The sequence below is a fragment of the Sabethes cyaneus genome, chromosome 1 (genome assembly GCF_943734655.1).
Source record: "Sabethes cyaneus chromosome 1, idSabCyanKW18_F2, whole genome shotgun sequence".
NCBI classification, from domain to species: Eukaryota; Metazoa; Arthropoda; class Insecta; order Diptera; family Culicidae; genus Sabethes; species Sabethes cyaneus.
The window spans coordinates 51932219-51958936 of record NC_071353.1 but is presented as its reverse complement, the minus strand read 5'-3'; the positions used below and the strand labels follow the sequence as shown (position 1 = coordinate 51958936).

General features: G+C 39.4%; 1 protein-coding gene across 1 annotated transcript in view; it reads right to left on the bottom strand.

The window, feature by feature from the left end:
• The window catches only part of LOC128745689 (uncharacterized), a 66383-nt gene extending 51219 nt beyond the window's left edge, over positions 1-15164 (bottom strand). Inside the window, exons 1-3 of the mRNA XM_053842767.1 lie at positions 15148-15164; positions 13241-13719; positions 13047-13173 (exon numbers count right to left, since the gene is read on the bottom strand). Of these exons, the coding sequence (XP_053698742.1) occupies positions 13047-13173; positions 13241-13719; positions 15148-15164 (623 nt within the window). The remainder of the gene's footprint in view (positions 1-13046; positions 13174-13240; positions 13720-15147) is intronic.
• Positions 15165-26718: the final 11554 nt, after the last annotated feature.

Genomic DNA, 26718 nt, shown 5'->3' with positions numbered 1-26718 from the left:
AGAGCATTTGTAGCTTTGTTTACTGCTAAAAGTTTTAAAAGTGTTCCTTTCAATCTGATGTTGTTTAATGTAAATTTTCTCCTTCTCTTAAATGGTAGGATAGTAGTTTTATAGGCATTCATTTATGCTGAGGTCCTGCCTATCACACCATGATGAAATCGAATTTAAAGCCATTTGCATTCGGTCAGCGATAATAGAATCAAATTTTCCTCGAAGAATTATGACTATATTATCTGCGAAGCCAATTATTTCAAAGCCTAGCGCTGTCAACTTTTGAAGAAGATCGTCAACTATTAAAGACCACAATAAAGGTGATATTACGCCTCCTTATGGGCACCCTTTTGCTGCTCTAATGCTTATAGATGAGCTTCCAAGGTTTGCTGATATCTCTCTTTTTGATAACATTTCGCTAATCCAGTGGATAATGGATATATCGAAACCACGTTTCGTCATAGCCGTAATCATTGAATTATGAGATGAATTATCAAATGCGCCTTCTAGGTCTAGGAAGGCAGCTAGTGAAATTTGCTTCGCTTCAAAAGACTTTTCTAATTTTTTTACAACAGTTTGTACTGCTGTTATCGAAGATTTGCCTTCTTGATTTGCGAATTCATATTTGCTCAAAGGATCTTGGGCTAAATATGATGACTTCATTATGCTCATCAATTATTTTTTCCATTGCTTTTAACACAACAGAGGAAAGCTTATCGACCTGAAGGATTTTGGTGAAGTTTTATCCTTCTTATTAGCCTTCGGAATGAACGTGACCCGTACTAGTCGCCATGCTGCTGGTATATAGCCTAGTATCAGGCTTGATTGAAAAACTAGACTATCCCAAAACTAGACTTCATTTCCAGTCGATTGATGATAAGAGAACAGACATTCGTCGAAAAATTACCGAGATATGGCCATTTCAGTAAATCAACTGCTGGAAATGTTGCCAATCGCCTCTGCTTAAGCTAGTAAGCGGGGATATGTCAAAAACTGTACCACCCTCAACTCATCCTAGCCCTTCACGATCACCATTCTGATCAATTGAAAATCATCTCGCCTGTTTCGTACGACTTTCGGAATTCTGATCACCGAAGCATTGCCGAATTCTTCGCTACTATCGACTGGATTGGTGTTCTCGACTGTAACGACGCCGAAAACACAGGACTGACTCTTCCGCACTTAATTGGGCACGCAATCGATCGTCTTGCACCTAAGATAGTACATTCGCCAAACTTCAAACAGTAAATCTTGGTTCTCAGGCTGTTTACAATGTTACGCTAATGACTGGGAATACGCTGAGTACTCTCAACATCGACGAAACAATGACCTCTAGAACCGCCTCAACGTTAAAATCCTCGACTAAAGCCAGCCCAGATGGTATCTCGTCTGAGTTTTTGAGGAAGCACATCGCTGACCTACTTATCACCCTTCGGCTGGTGTACAGCCTCTCCGTCTCAAGCGGGGTATTTCCGTCTATATAGAAGACTGCCCATATGTTTCCTGTTCATAAAAAAGAGGATCGGAAAGACATCAATAACTACCGTGGAATCTCATCATTGAGCGCCACTTCGAAGTTATTCGAGCTTGTAATCATGACTCCGCTGCTGTCCCACTGCAAACATTACCTAAGTGATGATCAGCATGGATTCATCGCAGGTAGATCAACCACTGCAAATCTCCTGTGTCTCACATCATACATTGCGGAAAACTTAGCGGATCGTGCGCGAACGGACGTCATCTATACTGATTTATCTGCGGCGTTCGACAAAATCAATCATGCTATTGCAATTGCGAAATTGGAAAGACTCGGTATCGGCGGAAGTGTGTTGCATTGGTTTAACTCCTATCTCGCAGGTCGTAAATTGATTGTGACGGTTGAAGGCAATCTAATGAATTTTCGGCCTCGTCTGGAATCCCACAAGGCAGTCATTTGGGACCGTTAATCTTCCTGGCTATACTTCAATGGTGTCAACCACGTTCGTATAGGCCCTCGTTTATCCTACGCCGATGATCTGAATGCATGAGGATTCACTCCAAGGTCGATGCGATCCATCTTCAACGATAGCTTGACACCTTTATGGATAGGTGTAACTTGAACTGCATGCTCGTGAATCCTGAAAAATGCTCCATTATTTCTTTCGCCTGAATCCGTCAACCTGTGATTTCCAACTACAAGCTCAATGGTACTGAAATCCAATGTGTCGACCAAGTGAAGGATCTCGGCGTTGCCTTGGACAGTCAGTTATCGTTTAGACGGCACATTTTCTACATTGTGGACAAAGCATCCAGAACTCTAGGATTCGTTTTCGTATTGCTAAAGGTTTCACCAACGTATATTGTCTCAAGGTATTTATACTGCTCGCTCATACGTTCGACTCTCGAATACGGTTCCATTGTCCGGCAAAGCAAAGCCTAGGTACTACATTCCGTTACCGAAACTTGACCTTCTGTTTTTTATACGACAGACTTCGCAGCCAGCTGTTAGAATACAGGACATTTACAGGGCCGGTTGTTACGATCCATTATCTGGCATCCGTATTATCGAAACGGAATGGCCAGAATTGAGTCGATTCAACGCCGCTTTTTACGTTGTGCGCTCTACCTTGGCTAGATCCGTTCCGATTGCCGAGTTACGAGAGACGATGCCAATTGATCCATTTGGAGACACTTCAGGTGCGAAGGAACGTCGTAAGAGCATTATTTGCTGCTGATATGTTGCAGGGAAGAATCGATTGTCCTGCTATTTTTGGAACGATTAATCTGAACGTTTCATTTAAAAATGTCTTATTTTGTAGAATTTCGTCAAAATTTTGCCTGTCCCGATCATTTTGTCTAGCCCCTGTAATTATCTTAATAGACTGTATGCACCAGGTAAGTTTGCAAATCTGTACGATATTATTTTTTCTTCCGTCATCTACAGAAAAATCGAAAATTGTGTAAAATTTAATTTGCCTTCAGGCGATTCGGTACATCGCGTACATGCTACATTTTCTCCGCATATCTTTAAAAATGCGAAAGATGAAGTTGGGAAGGTAAACGTGCCTCTAGTGTCTCTTGTATTACTGCCTGCACCATCAAAATATCTAAAAATAGCCATTCGCGTTTTAAAGCACTTTTATATTCATGAAGAACGCAAAATCAGAATAGTGTTTTAAGTAACCCCGTGTACAGGGTAACTTGCAACACCCCTGTTTTCCGTTCTTTCTACAGAGTCACTTTTTCTCATAATCATAATTCAAAAGTACCAACCACTATGCAAATGTTGGCACAAGCTGTAAACTTCGAAAGTTATGCCAAGTTAGAGTTCAAAAGTGTTGCAAGTATCCCCGGATGACGGTATTTTATCTGACTAAATAGGTGAACATTTGTTTCGTACCAAAAATTTGACATGTTGCAGATATAATTGTGACAAAAACATGACAGTTGTGTTTAGACAAGAATAAGTGGGTCTGCCATCCTAAGCTTAATACACAAACACGTTAAACTATTGTTAAATAATGGTTAAAAATGTAGTTCGAAATTAGATTATTATTGTACTACGGGGGATATTATCTTCTTCATCTGGTACATAAAAGTGAATGTGTGTACACTGCCATAACTACGGAACGCCTGGCAGGTTCTTCATCAAACTTGGCAACCATGTTCCTTGACATAAAGGAATTAGTAAAGGGATGAGGTGTGGTCCCCACATCGGATCAGGGTTCGTTTCTCCTATATTCGAACCTCCTAAGGTTCGAAACTGTAGCGAAGGAGAATTATACATGACGCACCGGTCGGTTAGAACGACATTAACTGTTAAACACCCGATTCAATCCATCTATTGGTTTTCTTTAACCTTTGTTATACCATCTTATATGTCATTATAGAAATAACAGGTCTTCGAAACATAATTCAACCCTTTGATAACACTGTGTTAGTTATCATCAATATGCATGTGTATTTATTTATACTGAAGAAATTTGTAGAGCATTTGAACGCAATCAACAATTTATTAGAACCCTACATTCGATTTTTTTCATTTTCGGGAGGCTCATACCTCATGTTGCGTTCAAAGAAATTTTCGCTATCCAATCTCGTTGAAAATAATTGTGGAGTTAGGGTATGTTGCTACATCGTCGTAATTGCCTATTCCCGTCCTATCGAACACAAATTATTAAAAATATCAGCATTTTTTATGACACACAATGCAAAACTAGTTATTCCCTAATATTTTAGTTAGTTGTCTATCATACGCAATCAATCAAAGTGAGCTGAGATCTATTTAAATGCTTTTTATCATTAAAGAAGTCCTACCAGCCAAATTTCCTACGTTTTTTCGTGCGACGAAGAAGACAATGTCGACTAATCGTGCTAATTTCCGTCATTCATAAATGAAAATAACTCACGCAAGGCATTGTCGTTATTCTACAACCAGAAAAACTTGCCTGACCTGCAGAAATTTTGTAGAATAACATTTGTCATGCCGTCCTACACAAATACATGCGCGTTATCTTCGTAAACATTGTTGTGATTTTTAGTTCGGACGATTAAAAATTTTGTTGGACGGATTTTAAAACGGTACGACGAATTTTAGCAATAAAGTTATTTGCGTAATTTCAATAATATGCTTTAATAGTCGCTTTTCAGTGATTTCAAAGTTCACGGATCAGAAGGTAAGTGTGTTTTAGTCAAATCAGTACAAGAACTTTTGGTGTATTCACTAAATCCATCCAGCAAATGATGAAAATTAGAATGGCTTTCCTTATTACGACGGGAATTAGAAAAAGACCCTACCTCAAGGGAAGTCATTACTGTACAATACTTTAAACGCGCTTTTCTCGAAACCATGTTTTTTCAGTGGCGGTACGTGTATTTCAGAATCTAGAGGACCGTTTTGGCTAAAATATGTTTTCAGCTCTCAATTTCTGATTTTTGATGAAAAATACCTTTATTTTGAAAAAATGGCCGTCATTTTAATAATATTTCGAATGTTCCAAAACAGCTACGTAACAATTCAGGATAGAACTAATGCTGTCCTTACTCACAGCCGCTCGTTCGGATTCTACTAAGGGATAATCCCTACTAGTCAGTAAACCTACACTCAAAACATTCTGCGCATAACTAATAGTAAATTTCCATATGAAATTCCATATGATTATCGTGAGCCGCATATAAACACGATCCTACCAGAAATGAACATAAAAATTATACGCGTAGGGTAGTTGATCCAATAGTTGTGGTAGTACCAATAGTTGCGCTACTATTCATTATTAATGCATATTTTCGTCACCGTAGCATTTTAGATAAAACAATTACATTCTTTATATAAAACAGGCTTTTAGAAGTATTGGTAGTTAGATTACACCATTTAAAATTAAAGCATTATTTGCTAAAATGCCAATTTTCCCAAATCTAATGCGCAGTTGGAGCGCAAGACTATAGGCGCTCATCTATAGTTTTGCTACGATGTTTTTTCACTTAGCAACCTAGCAATGTATATGGAATAACACAATTAAAGGAACATCAAACTTAATTAAGGAAACATTAGCGCAACTGTTGGTACGAAATCAATCAATGGTACAACAATAATTGAATCGGAAAATTCATTTTTTCTTTATAAAGCTTCTCGTACAACGAAAGCAATTGTCTTGCCTTGTGATAAATACCTTGTATTTGATAAATTTATATCCCACAAGCATTAATTGAAGCGTATACCTCAATAAACAAGCAAAATGAAGTTATATTGTGCTTAGTGGCGCAACTAATGGATCATCTACCCTATGAATAGTATGTGCAATTACACACATAAAAATTATAATTTTTCGCTTGCACATAAATGATAACTGTTTGGCACATAAAGATCATTTACTGGGCACATTGCAAAAATCTATATGTGTCCCACATAGAAACTATACGAAAAATTTTCCCAGTGTAGGAAAATGCATGCACCTAAATAGAAGTGGCTTCTGCGGATGGGGGGGGGGCTGACCCCCGCAATGGCCTGCACTTCCGACGGTAGGTCACCTGCGAACACTCGCGGCTTATTTGTCAACTAACTTATCCATTAAATGATTTTTCCATTAAATAATAAAGGGAAATAGGGATTCGGCCGAATACAATTTCAAGCTTCTGTGATAGTTATTGAAATTCGGCTATTTGCGTTTCGGCCATTCGGTACTAACCCTTTTTTGATGTACTACCGAGCACTTTCTGTTTGTCAAAATAAATTTAAAGTGTAACGCAATTGAACTTTCACATTAAACGTGTATTAAAATGTCAAATAAAGCTCTCTCGTTTTTCGCTCTTCGCGTTTTATTACTTCGTTGTCTAAGTTATATAAAAGTTCTGGGCCCATAGCCCTTCAGCATTTCTCTGTGCTTTCAGTATTTCGGAAAACCAAGTAAAACGCGTGCACGTCGTATCGAACATAGTTCAATTACATAATATTTAAATCAGTAAAGCTTTAAAATAAAATAGAGAAAGACTAACCCCAAAAAAGAAGTCCATTTACATAACCCATGAGAGAGCAAGCAGTCTAGTCACATTCTGGTGACATATAAAAATTAAACCTGGGAAGGCAAAGTTGATATAATTAAGCTAATCTGCAACTGGAAGTGAAACAGTAGAGTAGGGCGGGGCAAAAGTGCGATGTTTGTAGTTAATTTTCGTGAGATATAAAGAAGGACAACAACATAATATATTTTATAGTGATGCAGTAACTCAATGTCTTCACATTCAACTATAAATCATCTGCGGTAATAATGTTTTGCAAAATAAATTCTTCTTTCTTCTGATCAAGTGCTGATTCGCACTTTTACCCCACTAACGGGGCAAAAGCGCGAATACCACGGGGCAAAAGTTCGAAGCTAGAATCCATGAAATTAGCCCAGCAGTAGCTAACAAAACCATATTATCTTCAATATGCGTTATGTTTCGGTAAGGGATATTCTCAATTTGCACCTTTTCTATTTTACGCTGATGTATTGCAGCCTCCATTAGATCGAAACTTTTTAAAACGTTTGTTTTTTGTTTCATCAGTGGAAACACATTGTTTTTCTTCGGCCAACATCTGTAGAGCACACAGTTTTCTGCAGATTTTTCATTTCTAGTATCTGTAATATAGTGCCTTATGCTGTATATAATTAGCAATACATTTTTGCCCAAGAATCGTACTTTTGCTCCACCCGTGAATCGAACTTTTACCCCGCTAGGCGCTTGACGGGGTTAGATTAAATTACGGAAAAGCGAAATATATTTTGATTATTTTCACCGTATTTTCAAAACAGATATGTGAGTGATGTAAAACGCTGCTACAAATTTTCAAGAAGTAATATCCTCCTGTTGATATTGTATTTGCCGTATAACAAAAAATTACATCAAAACCGCCCTAAAATAACATTTGCACATAACTCAGCAACTATGCATCGTAAGCAACCAAAGTTTACGTTAGATTCAAGCTGTCAAAGTAGTCACCCATCCATGCCAATGTAGGAAATTTACTCAGAATCTGCACCGATAAATCACTGAATCGCACTCTTACCCGCATCGCACATTTACCCCTCCTTACTCTACAGCGTTTCGGTTGTTATATCGTAACTATTTCTTATGGTGGTTTCACTAAGAAGTATGAAGTATGGAGCAGTTCCACGTGAAATAGGTAAATGACAAAATTGGAACCTTTCTGATACAGATGAAACTTTACAAACGTGTTAGGATATGAGGATATATGCACCTTTCACAGGTTTTGGCACCATTTTGATTCAAAACTCATTTTTAAAAACGGCGTATTTATTTTCATGTGTATTATGCTTGAAAGATTTTATCTCGAAAACTGTCGATTTTACAAAAATTATGTGTAAGCAAAAGTTGTAGAAAATTGATTTCTGAACAAGAAAAAAATATGCACTAAAAAAAATATTTTAACAATTTTTCAAGAATTTGAAAATATACCATTTATGAATATTTTGAAATTTGTTTTGGAAAAAATAGAAGTACTTTGCAACCTTTTAAAGGTTATTCTATGATGGAGCAACTTTCATGAACGGACTTCGTAGAACAACGACTTTCGACTTTTTTTCCAACTTGGGATTTTTCAAGTAATATATGAATTTATAATACAAATAACAATGCAGCCGCTTTCGAAATATTCATATTTCATATGTTACTCCAGTTGCTCCACTGTTTCTATAGAATTACCAATAACTACATTAAATTTCCTACAACTTATCCGAACACCTTTTTGATTCAACCTTTCGCTTTTGAGTTGTGGGTATTTTGAAAACTGTATTCGAAAAAACTGGACAGTAACTTTTTACCACGTGAGTAAACATAACGGAAACTTTGACTAAAAATAGTTGAAAGTATTGTTTATATCGGTAGAGTTTTACCAAAATAGTTTAAGAGCTTACAGTGATATCTTTGACCAAACTCGTGTTTTAGTCTTGGACCTTGAAATGCGGTCAGGCATTAATATTAATATTTTTTGAAATAATGGTTTTTACAATTGATGGAGGGACGGTAGGGGAAAGTAATGAAAAAAGAAAATGTCGACTAATCGTTTTAATTTCCGACATTCAAATGAAAATAACTCACGCAAGGCTGTGTCGTTATTTTACAGCCAGGAAAACTTGCCTGACCTGCAGAAATTTTGCAGAATAACATTTGTCATGGCGTCCTACATAAATACATGCGCGTTAGCTTCGTAAACATTGTTGTGATTTTTAGTTCGGACAATGAAAAATTTTGATGGACGGATTTTAAAACGGTACGACGAATTTAAGAAATAAAGTCAGTTGCGTAATTTCAATAACATGCTTTCATAATCGCTTTTCAGTGATTTCAAAGTTTACGGATCGGAAGGTAAATGTGTTTTAGTCATATCAGCACAACAACTTTTGGAGTATTTATTAAATCCATCCAACAAATGATGAAAATTAGAATGGCTTTACTTACTATGACGAGAATTAGAAATAAACCCTATTACTTGAAAAATCCCAAGTTGGAAAAAAATCATGAAAGTCGTTGTTCTACGATGTCCGTCCATGAAAGTTGCTCCATCTCAGAATGAATTTTAAAAGACTGCAAATTACTTCTATTTTTTCAAAAAAAATTAAAGATTTTCAAAAATATTATATTTTTGATAACTTGATTTTAAGTTATATTTTCAAATTTTTGAATAATTGGTAAAATATTTTTTATAGTGCATATTTTTTTCATGTTCAGAAATCAATTTTCTACAACTTTTGCTTACACATAATTTTTGTAAAATCGATAGTTTTCGAGATACAATCTTTCAATACATCTCGAAAACTATCGATTTTGTGGACTTTTTTCATATAAAGAGATGAAATGGAGTACAGCACTCATGCGCTGATTGCACGTCCTCTAATCGCACTGTCTGCTAGTTGCACGATCGTGCAATTAAAAAACAGTTATCTGTCAAACTACAAGTGGTTTCCTAGGTGGTTGCTATAAACAAAAATGCAGCGTTGCCGAATAAAAACTCTCTCTCTGCATTACGTAGATATATTACAAACAAATTTGTATTAAAATTTTGCTAAACTTTGACGAATTGGACACCTATTCATTAAGTTTTTGGTTCGTTTGTAAAGATTTAAATGTTTCTCCCAAAATCTAGTGCACTTGTGAATGCCTCTGAAGAGTTCTTTACGGTGATAACGCATCACGTTTTACAATAAATATTGGCAGCCATCGTGCAATTAAAAAACGAAATTCGCTAGTCGCATCTCCTCATTCGTGCAATTAGCGAACGAATACTGTAGTTTCCTGTGAGGTCAAAAATGGCCCTTTGGGATCTAGCAATATGGATTGGTATCAAAGTTCTTGTAGATGGTTTAGCGGGCGTTACGTTTCGAATTGTTTTGTAATGTAATGGAACTGGTTCGCAGAGAATCAGGGACGGTAGTTTAGAATCCAAGATAAAGTCTAATAATCAAACCAGACCAGTTTCGAAATGATCAATCGGAACTAAACTAGCCATGTCAGTTAGAAATGACCAGAAAGATTCACTAAAAAGTTCAAAAAATCATTAAAACGTCAATGCTATCGTTTAATTCCACTACCTCACCAGATTCATTAAGGTGAAATTAGTCGTCATCGATTCTGCCAATTTCAAAAGCAGTTTTTTTGTTTGAAACGAAAATTCTGCTCATGAAAATATATTCGCAGTGTTCAGATTGGCAAGAAGAATGCAGTATTTACATTTTTATAAACAGAATCCAGCTTTAGGGCCCAAAAACTGCTTCCGAAATTGAGCTCTGCGACGAAAAGTTAATGACTGCTAATTTCCCGTTAAACTAATTTTAATTTGGTCTCAGATTCCCCACGGGCCATCCATGAACCTTCAAGAGCCGATTCCGAAATGGCAGTTCCAACTTTTAGTGACTGATTTACTTCGATATATGAAAAACGGACCCATATTTTCAATTTCATGACTATTGATATTTAACCACACGGCTGATATCCTCACTATACTCTAGTGGTTTATCACTGGGACACTCTTCTTTCGATACATGCATGAAAAACAATTTTTCATGTTTCAACTGGAGTTCGGCATACCGCACTTCGTCATCCGCAAGATTTTTTCGTCTACTATGGGCAGATAGCAATCGTTTACATTTCTATCAATTGACACATTGTATGTTTCTCGCCAGAAATTAAAATTTTCTATCATTCAGCAACACTTGTCAAAGAACAATAGACCATTTTTAAGAAAAAATCACATTAAGTAATTGAGCTTTGTACGGTAGTGCTACCATCTCAAAATTAATGATTGAACTGAATTTACAGGGAAATTCTGAGCTGGTTCGTTAACAGAACTCGTAGAATAGAACGCAGTGTTATGGGTAAAGAGTGGAAAAATTAAGGAATGGTAAGAGTCCATATACAGGGTGTTAGGTACCTTAGTGCACATATTTCAGGGGGTAATAGAGGACCATATTTGATGAAAAAATCCTGTCAAATCTCAATCGTTACAGAGTTATTAGACATTTTTAGTTTTCGGTTCTGTTTGCCTTAAATTTACTGTAGTACGAAAACTCTTGCTTAATTCTATTACTTTTATTCGAAAGCTGAAAAAATTTTGTACTGAAAATTGGTTTTAAACCTCCTGTGTTATGAAATTATGAAATTTAGTATCTGTTTAGAAGCAAAAGCTTTGAAATAAGTGTTTCTCAAATTTATCCTAAAAAGGTGCGATGAAACTGATTGATTTTATTTACCAATTTAAAGCTCTAATGGCACATTCCAGCGTTACGGGAGACTATCCCTACTATGCAGATCGGTTCCTGTTTCATCAAATCCCTGGCATTCTAGTAGAAAATGAAGTACTCTTTAAACAACTATTTTACAAGGTATTTGCCAAAAAAATGGTGAAACAGGAGGCGATTCACACGATAACAAAGAGTGCTAATTGTGTCCCGTAACGCTGGAATGTGTCTAATACAGTTATACAATTCGTTCTCTAACGTGAAACTGCCTTTTAGGTTCGTTGCAATTTCATTTTCAACGTGTGGTTTTGTGTGTTGAAATAGTATCTGAAAACTGCACGACCTCATACATCACGCATAGCACACTAGATCACCGCGTGCGATGGACATAATTAGACGCACATGGAAAACAATATTGTTAATTAACGAAACTGGTTTCTCGGGTCTCTCTTCACCGTTTCTGAAAACGATTATAGTATTAAAATGTATTCTCCTGAAGAACTCGCGGACATTCAGCTTTGTTATGACTTTGATAATTGTACAGCAACGACAGCCCAGCGGGAGTATGGTTTGGTTGTAGATATATTGATCATCGGCTACCTAATGCAAGTAATCGAACACAAATTAATTTAGGAACGTGTACAACAATGCACCGTCGCTTCCGAGAAGGAACGTTGTTTTCAATAAGGCTTCGAGGGGAGCATCATCAGCAAGTGGTGTCAGCGATTGACTATAAAATTTTGCGGATCGAGGGAAATGATCTAAAGGTAAGCACAAGGAAAATTGCTGTAGGTGTAGAGCGTGCTGAACCGGGTAAAATGCATTCTTTCTACGCTACATGTTGAAGAGCTGCTGCTTGCTAATAAACCTAAGCGGTTTGAGCGTTGCAAGATCATGCAAGCAAAAGTGGAGCCGAACCCTCAATTTATGAAAAACATTGTTATCAGACTGTGTTTGTCGCACGCGATAACCTAGTGTGCTAAGCGTAATGTATGAATTCTTGCAGTTTTCATATACTAATTCAACACTTAACACTATACTTTTAACATTAAATTGAAGCGAAACCAATAGAGATAGGCGTTTTACGTCAAAAAGCGAATTGGAGAACGATACCAGCGCTTTAAGTTAGTGAATAAAAGCAATCAGTTTTATCAGACCTTTACAGGAAAAATTCGATAAAAACGCCTTGAGAAACACTAATTTAGCTGTTTGCTACTAAAAAGTTACTAAATTTCATGAAGTAGGAGGTACCAATTTTCAGTACAAAATTTTCTCAGCTTTCGAATGAAAGTAACAGAATTGAGCTAGCTGGCATAGTTTTGAACTAGAACTAACTTTAATTAGAACCAGAACTAGTTTAGGGACAACAGCACCGAAAACTAAAAATGTTTTATAACACTGTAAAGATTAAGATTTGACCATATGCGTAGAAGCATTTGTTTTCGTCATATGTGGTCCTCTGTCATCCCCTAAAATATCTACACTAACATCCCAAGCTGGCTAACATCCCGTATACTTATATTACCAGTTTGTAACTTCTTACTAAGTTACGAGAACTGCGGGTTGAACCGGCTTATATTTTTATTCGATCCGAATTAATATCGGCTTTAAACTCACTGAACTTTACCTGGTCCCACATGATTTGTCGGTATTGCGTAACCGTTGAGCTACGAGGACTGACAAAAAGTAATCTTTAGAGCAGCTATTTAACTAGTTGTGCAAAATTTGTTCAATCACGATTTCTTGTTTATGTACGCCTCAATCGTTAAATCTTAGATTCATTCGTGTCATGCTTGTCGCTGCAATCATTTCCTTCGCAAATACAATAAACAAACTATTTACTACCTTTCTTTCAACTGCTTAGCAGCCACCAGTGCAGCGTAACCTGCCTTGGTGACATCCTGCGGCGAATCGTCCGACGAGCTAAATTTCGATAGCAGTGCACCGGGTTCGTTAGGGTCAAGGACGTCACCTAAAATAAAAGCAGGATTTCAATAACGGCATTGCTTGAAAAGAACACTTCCCTGTAAACAACGTACCCCGTTTAATGATTTCCGGCTCACGTTGGTCGAACAGCTCCGTCATAGCTTCGAGACCCTTACGAGCGGCTGACTGCAAGGCGCTCTGCATCGTCGGCTTTCGTTTGCGTTTGGAGGAGGAGTTTTTACCAGTCGCGGTACTGTTCCGGTTCGATTTGTGACTACCGTGGCCTGCCTTGCGTCGTTTGGTGGACACTTTTAATTTCATACGCTTCGGTTCCGGCTGCTGACCGCCAAAGTCCAATTGGTCTGTGAGAGGACGTGGGGGGCTTGCACCGTGTTCGTCGTTTTGGCTGATGGATTCAGGGCTAATTAGCTGCACTGGAGTTATCAGTCGGTCGTCGTCGTCGCTGTGGTCACCGTCGTTGTCATTGCGAATGATGTTGGTGTTGGAAGTGGTCAGAGCTTCCGTACTGTAACGCGGTCCGAGGATAATGGCATAGATGAATACGGTGATTGAGGTCAGGAGAATGACACAACTGCGGGTATTAAGAGAAACGAAACAGAAATTAGCAGAGCGGTAATTTATTCATGCGAGTGTACTGGTTGACTTATTTTTGCCTTATATACTATTGCTATAGCTTGGGTGCACCAGGAATGAAAACAAAGCCCTCCGCTTTCGCTTTCTATCTTGATGGGAAAGCCTGTAAGCAACCCTAGCAGCAAATAGCGTGGAAAATTGAATAACAAATTGCCTCATGACATAACAAACATTGCAATTGTTAAGCGTAACCAAAATATAGAGATCTTCAAAGCCAATCATACAGAATAGCAGCTAAAAAAAGAAATGCTCAATCCTTAGCTTTACTTTCAGCATTCAATTGATTAGTTAAAATTAGTGCTTTTCTCTGAAATCAACGGTCGAATTAGTGATTGCGGAGTGAACATGTTGAGTCATCCACATTTTAGTTCTGCTCTATGTAGGTAATAGTTTTTTTTCCTCTTGTGTTGCTGTTCGCGCCCATTTTCCCATGACGCGCCGATATGCGAGCGAATCAGCGAAAGTACAATTGAAACACCGTTTTCAATTAGCTAATTACAGGCCTTACACTCCACCCACGTTGGCTCTTTACTCAGCAGACCAATTTGTTATACGCAACTCCAACTAGGGTGGAGCATTTCGATGAAATTCTAGTTTGTAGACGATTGCAAATGGCATTCAATGGCGAACACTGAATAATTGAATTTAAAGTTATTACATATATAATTATATACCCAATCAGTTTTCAAAAGTTTTTAAAATGACTAATTTGTCAACGAGTATTTGAATTCGAATTCGGTTTACGAAAACGTATTTATGCATTCGGGTTGACAAGAATAACGGAAGAATTTTGGCAAGAAATTCGAAAGTCCAATGATAACTCATTTTACCTTCAGACCACCCTAGCCCGTAAATCGTCATCGCACGCATGACAAGAGATGCTGGCGCAAGAAGCTAATTAAAACAAATAAAAGTGTTGGATAATTGCGGCTCTGCCGCGGGGAACCGGGAATTACTGTCTACACTGACCGACTGCGCGATTGTTTGTAAACACCCTGTCCGGCCTGGCGTCAAGTCGTAAAGCATTGATTATTACATTTTCATTTGTTTTTGCTTGCTTCTTTTAAGTGCTTTCAAAGGTTTTAGAGCCAAACGAGTATGGGCTCCTTTCTCTCTTTCTACGTGTGGTGATCATGCTGAGGGGTAGCCAATCGTTGATAGACGGCCAGTTGACTGTGTGCTGACGTGAGTCGTTAAAAGTTTATTTAACCAGCTGAAAGTAAAAACGCATTTCAATTTTTATTCGCTATGGTTTTAACAACTGGATTAAATGTTTCCGATTTATCGATATTAAATTTTTATTGGTACCAGTATATTTAGCAAATCAACCACAGGGCTGTCCTGATCTTTGTGTTTCCTTATATACTTATTTGGCCGTACCATCTCCGCCAAACTAAATTAGGGAAAATTGTGGCACATATAGAACTTTTTTTTATCTACATATATTAGACTGGATTAGATATATTAGCACAAACCCCGCACTGGCCTCCTGTATTCTAACAGCTGGTTGCGAAGTCTGTCGTATAAAAACAGAAGGTTCGATAACGGAATTAGCATAACGGAATTAGCACCCAGGCTTCATATATTAGACTACCCAATAAAAGGGTGCATCGGTGGTGTAAAGGTCACACTTGATCGGCAATCGAGAATTTGCGGGCTCGATAGAACAATTCAATACATTTCTGTTTAGTTTAATCAATGCTTTAAATTTATTTGAAACACGTTGATTTTTTCAAATGAGTCGTCGACTATGACCATTTTAGTAAGGTTGCGCCACCTGGACTCAGTGGAACACTAGGAATCCGGAACCGGTTCCCAAAAAGGGGCATTTCAATATCCGTAATGTATGTCATGTGGCTCATCAAAAATATCAGTACGTTACAGAAAAATGATTGGTGATTATCTCATGCCTCGCCCAAAGATAATATGGCGGGCTCCAGGCTCCGGACAGGTTCCTTCGAAATCCGTTCCGAGCTTGGATCAAAACAGAAATAAATACAAATTATGTGGAGTAAGGATGGACGAACGGTTCAAGAACCGGTTCATCAGCTCCAGGCCGTGGTTTCGTCTGCTGTACGAAGAAGTCGTCTCCATTCTACTCGGTCCATGGCCGCAATTCGCTAGCCACGTAGTCTACGTAGGGTCCGCAGGTCGTCTTCCACTTGATCAATCCATCTTGCTCGCTGCGTGCCCCGCCGTCTCCTTCCAGTCGGATCGTTATTGAGAACTTTTTTAACCGAGCAGTCGTCCGACATCCTCACGACATGCCCAGCCCATCGCAGGCGACCGATTTTTGCGGTGTGAGCGATGGGCGGTTCCCTAAGCAGCTGATGCAATTCATGGCTCATTCGCCTCCTCATCGTTCCGATGAGGAAGGTGTTGCGCACCATCTACAGCGGAGTGCAGATGGAAGTGCACTCCGCCGTAGATGGTGCGCAACACCTTCCGTTCGAAAACACTAAGGGCGCGTTGGTCCTTCACAAGCATAGTCCATGTTTCATGGCCGCACAGGACTACCGGTCTAATCAGCGTCTTGTAGATTGTTAACTTCGTGCGGTGGCGAATTTTGTCCGATCGCAGCGTCCTACGGAGTCCAAAATGAGCACGATTTCCTGCCATAATGCGTCTTTGTATTTCTCTGCTGGTTTCGTTGTCTGCGGTAACCAGTGAGCCTAGATACATGAACTCTTCTACCACCTCGATTTCGTTACCGTCTAAATGAATCCGGGGAGGGAGGTCAGCATTCACTTCTCTAGAACCTCTTCCTTTCATGTATTTTGTTTTCGATACATTAATGACAAGTCCAATCCATTTAGCTTCAGCTTTCAGTCCGATGTACGTTTCCGCCATCCTCTCAAAGGTACGTGTAATGATGTCAACGTCGTCAGCGAAACCAAGAAGCTGGACGGACTTCGTGAATATCGTGCCACTCGTATCTATCCCCGCTCTTCTTACCACACCCTCCAAAGTGATGTCGAACAGCAAACCTGAAAGCCCATAATTCTGCCGTAACTCTCTTCTAGATCCAAAGGGACTCGAGACTGCCCCTGATACTCGAACAACACACATTACTCGATCCTTCGTCGCCTTGACCAATCGCGTTAGTTTATCCGGAAATCCGTAGTAATGCATAATCTGCCATAGCTGATCTCGATCGATTGTGTCGTACGCCGATTTGAAGTCGATGAATAAATGTGAAATGAATAAATAAAATGCGTGGGCACGTTGTATTCGCGACATTTCTGCAACACTTGCCGAAGCGCGAAAATCTGGTCCGTGGTGGCACGGGCACCCATGAATCCCGCTTGATATTGCCCCGCGAACTCCTTTGCAAACTGTGATAATCGACGACATAAAAGTTGGGAGAGTACCTTGTAGGCGGCGTTCAACAGTGTGATTGCGCGGTAATTACAACAATCCAACTTGTCGCCCTTTTTGTAGATCGGACACACGATGCCTTCCGTCCACTCCTCCGGTAGTAGCTCCTCCTCCCAAATCTTGACAATGACCCAGTGCAGCGCTCTAGCCAGTGCGTTCCCACCGTATTTCAGCAGCTCGCCGGGTAGCTGATCAGCCTCAGCCGCTTTATTGTTCTTCGGCCGACCGATCTCTTCTGCTACCTCCTGGAGGTCGGCGGCTGGTATTCTGTCGTCTTCTGCACGTGCTCCAAGATCTGTTGCCATATCGTCACCTTCATGTTCAGCTACCTCGCTGTTAAGGTGCTCGCCATAATACTGCTTCCACCTCTCCGGTTCATAGTAAGGAGCATTCAAACGAATACTGACTTACTTACTTTAGCAGCTGAGAGCCGGGGTGGCTCTTGCCGTATCAAGAATTCCTCTCCATTGTACTCGGTCCTGGGTTACTCGTCGCCAATTCGCTGCGCGTCTCAACACACGCAAGCCGGCTTCAACCTGGTCGAGCCATGTAGCACGGTGGGCCCTTCTATTCCTGATGCCGGTGGGGTTTTTGAAGAGAACGAATTTCACTGCACAGTCGTCCGGCATCCTTGCGACGTGGCCGGCCCACCGTAGTCTCCCAATTTTCACTAAGTATACGGTGGAAATCTCTCCAAGTAGTGCCTGTAGCTCGTGATTCATACGCCTCCGCTACTCTTCGCTTTCCGTGTGTATTCCGCCAAAAATAGTCCGCAACTCATTTCGTTCAAATACTGCAAGTGCACGTATGGCTTCCGTTAGCAAAGCTACTGTCTCAAGTCCGTAGAGGATTGCCGGTCTGATTAGCGTTTTGTACATCGGCAGCTTTGTGCGGCGGCGTATTCTCCTTAATCGAAGCATCTTTCGGAGGGAAAAGTAGGCACGATTTCCAGTTTGAATACGCAGTTGAATCCCCTTACTCGTATTATTGTCAGCGGTGACAAGAGAGCGCAAATATACGAACTCGCCACATTGCATCGCAGTATCCTCCTAGCCTCCGTCCTAGCTTTAGTCTGGCGTGGATTGCCTGCGCCGTCCCAAGGTTTCTAGTAATGATGTCGAGGTCGTCTGTGAACGCTAGGAGTTGACTACTCTTGTTGAAGACTACGTGTGTCTCGTTTCGATGCCCGCTTGCCGGATCACACCTTCAATAGCGATATTGATAACATACTGGACAGTCCATTCCCTCGCCGTAACCCTCTGCGCCATTCTAAAGGACTCCAGAGTGTCCCCGAAACGCGCACTTAGCACATCACTCGCTCCAGGGTAGCTTTGATCAGCCGCGTCAGTAGTTTGTTCGGTAAACCGTACTCGTGCATTATCTGCCATAGCTGTTCGCGTTCAATTGTATCTGTTATATATTCTTTCGATCAGTTAGCCAAACCCTTTAATATAAATTGTATAACTCACCGCTTGACGGTACTCAATCTATGTTAGATCTCATTGGAGAGTTTCTATTGTATAAAACGAGTTCGAATAAAGAACTGGTAGTTTATTCCAGTTAGTGTTACCGTAACTGCTGCATATCTTTTATATTACTCTTCACGTTGAAGATTCCCCCGATTAATCATACATAACAGTGGCGACGATAAGGATAAAATTTTTTTAAAAGTGATTACAAAAGTGCGTGCAAAGAAAAAGTGATACCGGCAAAATTTTGTAGAAAAGCTAATTCGCGCCCAGTGAGATTTTTATCAAAAGCGGTTATTGTCTGGGTTGCGTGAATTCAACGATATTGTGTGATATAAAACAAAGCGTTTTTATTCAATAATACAATAGAGATTAATAATTGCGCTTTGTTTAAACATTTATTAACCTTTGTTAAGTAAAATACATTTTGTACTAAAGCGTGGGTTGACTAAGCTTTGTATAGTCGCTTTTAAAGGTTTAATAGTCATCATTTAGTTCGATCTCACCCCGAAAGTTAATTCGCTACTTGAGTAATACCGAAAATCGAAAATAATCGCGTGAAATTTATTCACAGTGCGAAAGGTAGCGTGCTGAGTAGCTATATGTAATTCCGGTGGCCAATAATTCCGAGTGAAAGCTAGTAAAAAAAAAAAAAAAAGTAGTGAAATCTGGTAAAAACGCAGTGAAAATTTTAGAAGAGCAGATCATTACAGTGACACGCGGCAAGATTTTTTTTAACGCCATCGCCAAGTACAGTATAATTCTATAAGCCGATATAGTGAATCCGCAAAGGAGGTGAAATCGCTCACCAGCATTTTTGGCATTCGTTTTCGTTGGATAAGCAGCAGTTGGAGAGGCAGCAGATTGCTATCAATATTCGCCAGAGGAAAGAGCCAACAGCACAGAACAGTAAGCAATCAAGGTCACGTAAGTCGTTCCAATTTTATTAATTGTTTTTTTCCTTTTCACCTCTCACATAAGTTAATATTTCGCTATAAAATGTCTTTGATTGGGTCTGTTGATCACTATATCAGAGGATCAAGCTTCAGTAGCTACTTAGAGCGTTTAGGTTTTCTTTATCAATTAAACAATGTGCCAGAAGAAAGGAAACGTAGTTTGTTCATTACTCTTAGTGGAACAGTGGTATTCGATGAACTTAAATTGCTTTATCCCGGACAAGATTTAAACACAATCAGCTATGATGAAATGGTCAACCGGCTCAAAGAGCGTTTTGATAAGACGGAGCCGAATATGATGTATCGATATAAGTTTCACAATAGAGATCAGGGCATCGAGGAATCGGCGGAAAACTATATCCTTGCTATTAAGCTTCTTGGTGAAAATTGTGGCTTTGGGGAACATAAAACAGAGGCGATAAAAGATAGAATTATATTAGGTTTGCGTAATAAAGAGTTAAAGAAAAAACTACTTATGAAAGATGGCTTAACGTTGGAAGAGGTTGAACAAGTGGTAGTGAGAACCGAATTGGCTAATATGAGAGCAAGATTTCTAGGCGATGATGCTGGGCGAGTTTTGTCTGTGAGGCATAGATTGGGCGGCAGATCGACTGAGTATCGCAATAACGGCGGTCAACGATGCAGACCGTATGTTAGGTTTCGGGATCGAAGTCGGAGTCGTAGTCGCAGTGGTAATAGGAATTATACTTTCAACCGACATTCGGAGAGGAATCGCGCTAGTAACAATAGTTTTTCTCGCAAAAATAATGATTCAAATCCTCAGTCCAGAAATAATCATTTTCGCTTAATTTGCAATTGGTGTAAGAAAAGAGGTCATATAAAGAAAAATTGCTGGCTCATGAGAGATCGCAAATCGGTAAATTTTGTTGAACAGATAAATGATTCCCTTGAAACTTATGATTTTAAGAGGCTTCAAATTAGTGATCGCGAAGAAGATGAAGTTTATCCCTGCATGATGATTTCAGCAATCAATCATGTCAGTGAGCCATGCCTAGTAAACGCTTTGGTTAACAATGTAAGTCTTAGGATGGAAATTGATTGCGGTGCGACAGTTACAGTTATTAGCAAATCTACTTACTTAGCCCTATTCTCTAAGTTACCTGTTTCGAACTATCAAAGCAAACTTGTGGTAGTGAACGGTGAACCATTGAATATTTTTGGGAAAATTTCTGTTTGCGTTAGAGTAAATGGGGTAGAAGAAAATACATCGTTGGTGATTTTGGATGGTAAAAACTCTTTCACACCGCTGTTTGGAAGGAATTGGCTAGATACCTTTTATCCTAACTGGAGAGGTATGTTCCGGGGAGCTTTTTCGGTAAACAACGTGGATATTACCAAATCTGACGGAAAAGACTTAGGTATGATTAAGTCCACTTTTCGTAACGTATTCGAGAGAGACTTAACCAAACCCATTATAGGTTTCGAAGCAGACTTGAAAATGAAAGATGAACAACCGATATTTAGGAAGGCATACGATGTACCATACAAATTGAAGCAAAAAGTGTTGATGCACTTAGATCAATTAGAGAAACAGCAAATCATAACTCCAATCGAGGTAAGCGAATGGGCTTCTCCGGTTGTTATTGTCATCAAAAAAGATAGTGAGATTAGGCTTGTGATTGACTGTAAAGTCTCTGTTAATAAAGTCATTATACCCAATACCTATCCACTACCCGTGGTTCAGGATATTTTTGCATCGTTAGCAGGTTGCAAAGTATTCTGTTCGCTTGACCTGACAGGAGCGTATACCCAGCTGAAACTTTCAGAGCGTTCGAGGAGGTTTATGGTAATAAATACCATAAAAGGCTTATATACCTATAACAGGTTGCCTCAGGGGGCCTCCTCTAGCGCCTCAATATTCCAGCAGATTATGGATCAAATTTTGGTGGGGTTAGATTGTGTATGTTGCTATCTTGACGACGTTTTAATTGCAGGAAAATCAAGGAAGGAATGTGAAGAAAAACTGATGCTAGTTCTTGATAGGTTGAATCAAGCAAACATAAAAGTTAATTTTATGAAATGCAAATTTTTTGTAAATATACTACCTTATTTGGGTTATTTATTAACTGACAAAGGTATTTTACCTTCACCTGATAAATTACAAACAATTAAAGAAGCAAAAACTCCAAACAATACTTCTGAACTTAAGGCATATCTAGGGTTAATTAATTTTTATGGAAAATTTGTGCCTCACTTATCTACCAAGCTAGTTCCATTGTATAGACTATTGAAAAAGAATGTTAAATTCGTGTGGGACGATAGTTGCCAAAAATGTTTTGAGGATAGCAAAGAGTCTTTACTGAAAGCAAATCTATTGGAATATTACGATCCTTTAAAGCCGTTAATAGTCGTTTCTGATGCTTGCAATTATGGCTTGGGTGGAGTTTTAGCCCATGTCATTGATGGCAAAGAACGACCTATTAGTTTCACATCATTCTCCTTAAACAATGCACAAAAATCGTATCCCATTTTACACCTTGAGGCCTTAGCTTTAGTGTCGACGGTAAAGAAATTTCATAAATATTTGTTCGGTCAGAAGTTTACTGTATTTACTGACCATAAACCGTTACTAGGGATTTTCGGAAAAGAGGGCAAAAATCAATTGTGTGTAACTAGATTGCAAAGGTACACAATGGAATTATCTATTTACCAATTTGATATAAAATACAGACCTGCATCTCAGATGGGAAACGCAGACTTTTGCTCCCGTTTTCCCCTGAGCGACCCTGTTCCAAAAGGCTTAGATTTTTGTGAAATAAACAACATTAATTTCTTTAATGAAATTCCTTTGGATTATTTAGCTATTGCTAAAGAGACGACGAATGACGAGCTTCTTGCGAAAATTAAGCATTTCATAGAAAATGGTTGGTCGGATAAACCTGATAAACGTTGGAAGACTATTTATTCTCTAAAAGATGGTTTAGAGTTATTGAATGGGTGTTTGTTATACCAAGATAGAGTTTTCATACCATTTTCTATGCGCAATTGTGTTCTCAATCTTCTCCATGCCAATCATAGCGGCATCGTGAAGATGAAGCAGATGGCCAGACGATGTTTGTTTTGGTTAGGGATTAACGGTGATATAGAGAAATTCGTAAAACAATGTCAAGTTTGTATGACAACGACTGTAAACCCAAGAAAGTGCACACCTTCTTCTTGGATACCTACAACACGTCCTTTTAGCAGGATTCATGCGGATTTTTTTTTATTTCGACCATAAGCATTTTTTACTTGTGGTTGACAGTTATTCCAAATGGCTTGAGATTGATTTGATGAAATATGGCACTGATGCAAGCAAGGTAATTAGGAAATTTACAATGATTTTCGCAAGGTTTGGTCTTCCGGACGTATTAGTCTCGGACGGAGGACCCCCGTTTAATTCAGGAATCTTTATTTCATTTATGGAAAGGCAGGGAATTCAGGTTATGAAAAGTCCTGCTTATAATCCTAATAGTAACGGACAAGCAGAACGAATGGTAAGGGTAGTAAAGGAGGTATTTAAAAAGTTTATTTTAGACTCTCAGACGAAATCATTACCGATTGAAGATAGAATAACATATTTTTTGATTAATTACCGTAATACTTACTCAACTTCCAAGGACGGTTTACCTTCGGAGAAAATTTTAAGTTACAAACCCAAAATACTGCTAGACTTGCTACATCCAAAGAGTAATTTTAGGTATTTTTTAGAAAAGCCTCATGATAAGAGCAAATCCACAAATTTAGGTCCAGTTTACGATGCGCCTGTTAACGATCCATTTTCTAATTTAACTTTAGGTGATAAAATATTGTACAAAAATCCTAACAAAACAGACAGTCAAAGATGGATCGAAGCTAAATTTGTGAAAAGGATCTCTGTTAATGTTTTCTCAATATCTCTTTCAAGATCAACTGTTAACGCGCACAGAAGTCAACTTAAATTGGTGGAGAGGAACAAACCTAGTACGGCGATAAGTATACCAATGCAGCGCAGTAAACGTCTACGAGAAATTTCTGATACAGAAGCAGAAGCTTCCAATGCTCGAGGCATGGACGGTGAAATTACTAACAACCGCAAGCGTTTAAAGCGCAGATTACGACGTCCTCGGAGTCCTATCGTCACGCGATCTAAATCGCGATCGAATTATCCAGTTGTACAGTGAATTTACGGAATATTATACAAGCAAAATAATTTAATATGAAATGTTAAATTTTCGGAATATTGTATGTGCAAAATATTTAATTTAAAAATGTTAAATTTTCGATTATTATTGTACGATTAGCTGAATCAGAATATACTCTGCGTTAATATTAATTGTAATTGGAAAAATAATTACGTTATGTTAATTCTTACTATAGAGAAGATAGAAAGGTTGTCATCAACTAAAAGGGGGAGAATTGTTATATATTCTTTCGATCAGTTAGCCAAACCCTTTAATATAAATTGTATAACTCACCGCTTGACGGTACTCAATCTATGTTAGATCTCATTGGAGAGTTTCTATTGTATAAAACGAGTTCGAATAAAGAACTGGTAGTTTATTCCAGTTAGTGTTACCGTAACTGCTGCATATCTTTTATATTACTCTTCACGTTGAAGATTCCCCCGATTAATCATACATAACAGTATCGTATGCTGCTCTGAAGTCCACGAAAATGCGATGCGTGGGCACATTGTATTCTCGACATTTCTGAAGGATTTGTCGGAGAGTAAAAGTTTGATCCGTAATAGCACGGGCCCCCATAAAGCCCGCATGATGCTGCCCTATGAATTCTCTTGATATTGGGGATAGACAACGCAACAAAATCTAGGAGAGCTCCTTGTAGTGCTTACAGCAATCTAGCCGGTTGCCCTTTTTGTAGATGGGACAGACTACACCTTCCATCCACTACTTGGTAGTTTCCTGTGGCTCTATTATTCTTCAGCTGACGAATTTCTCGTCGAATCTCTTCTAGATCAGGAGCCGGCACGCTGTTGTCGTTTGTAGGCACACTGAAGTTAACTTCCGTTGCGTCGCCTACTGCTATATCGCCGTTGGGGTGCTCATCGAAATACTGCTTCCACCTGTCGACCACCTCGCGCTCGTTTGGATTAGATCCTCTCCCTCGTCCCTACACATGCTAGGTTTAGGTGTGTAGCCCTTACGAGTTTGATTCGCCTTCTCGTAACGTGACTCACGCGTGTGTCATTAGCCCGGAATAGTTGTTCCAGCTCCTCACGATCTCTGTCCTCCTTCTGGCGTTTTTTCCTCCTCAAGATCGTGGCCATCACATTCCGCGCTCGTCGCTACTTGGCCAAATTCTCTATCGTGGATATGCTTAGATAGTTTTTCCAAGCTCTTTTTCCGCATCCGTTTTCGAGGGTCGAAGCATCTAGCTCCACAGAGAAGGCAGCGCTTAATCCAGTACGCGCGCGTAATTTTCGGCAACTGGCGGGTTGTTTAGCTGCCAAATGTTTAACTGAGGAGGGCGGCTTTGTCGCGGTGACCGTCGATAGTTTTGAGCGCACGTATACTGCTACTAGGTAATGGTAGTGATGTCCGTTAATCGTTCGATTAATTTAACTAATCGAATAACACATGGAATATTGGAATAATTTTTAATCGAAAACTGCCAGCACGAGTAGTTGAATTAATCGAATAGTTCAATGAGTACGAATAATGCCCGAATAATGCTCCATAATCGTTCGATTAATTGAATTAATCAAAGAAATATTCGAATATTTGTAATCGAACACCACTGACACGAATAGTTGATTTAATCGATTAGTACAGACAACGCTCACCGATTAATCGGTAATCGAATAATTGAAAACTTCGGACATCAGTAGGTAATGGTCCTAGTCGATATTCGCACCCCGTAGAAAGCGTACGCTGATGATGTTCGAGAAAAATCGGTTTTCGATGAGAATATGGTCGATTTGATTCGAAATTCGTTGGGCAGGTGATCTCCAGGTGAGTTTGTGAATATCTTTGTGGGGAAAGAAAGTCCTTCTGATCATTAAGCCTCGGGAAGATGCAAAGTTGATGCATCTCTGGCCGTTATCGTTCGTGTCGGTGTGCTATTCAAACGAATAGCTCATGAAAAATTATCACTGTTCCTTGGATGTGCCCGAAGGTAACACGAAGTTTGGTTCGTGAGTCGTAGTTTACCGACACAAATGTCAATGTAGCGAACCAACGAACCGTGAACCACGAGCCGCTCATTTGAATCGGTTCGCAACAGTGAATGAACGGTTCAGAGTCGCTCACAGAAAAGAGCCGTTTTGCCCACCTGTGGAGGCTTCGAATAAACCTTTCCACGAACCAGAACCGGACTTATGACCTACGGCGATCTAACATTAGCACTTATAACTCTTTTGAGAAGCCCCAACACCGATAACTTTGCTTTAACAAATTGATGCATGTATAACGAAATTATCACCAATAATTGTGGTGATGGTTTTGATGTGCGAAAATGACATACATTACGATATATTCGGAACTGTTTAAAAACAATGGACCGGCATTAAGAACTCCTTCGTTACAACAAGAGATGAAAACCTCGGAAGAGTTCGAAGTGGCCGGAATGGAATGGAAATGGATTTCATGTAAAACCCAGGTCAGAGCGATGTCCGCCAACGATATGCCGACCTACATAGTTGTTGAAAAACCTTGTTGACGGAACACGAGAGCCTGGGTCAACTTCCTAGCTGAGGAGAGAGACAACGCCGCCGCCAATGCAGACGTCCGCTTATTGTACGACATTGCCAGCTGCTTCAGTGGTGTTAGGACCAATGCTAAGTTACCGCTCAAAGATGGAACTGACCAATTACTGATTGATCGTACGAGCTAGTCTGGATGAAGCTGGTCGGTGAATGCCCCAAACCAATTTGTTGTGGGTTACCCAGAGCCAGTTTGACCTTGTACCAACCAGATAGCTTCTATTACGAGATTAGGGGAACTCTTATCCTTACCTCCACGTGGTACCGGTTGGGACGCCCTAACCAGTCGACCAAAAACCAGTCGTTGGTCGTGCCTTTGGTTGTGTGTTAACAGGGAGAGGGGGGCACTTCGCCTGCGGGGGTGTAGTACAATGGTATAAAGAGGTGAGCGTAGCTCAACTCCCACAAGCCAGTTGTAGACGTCGTAATGT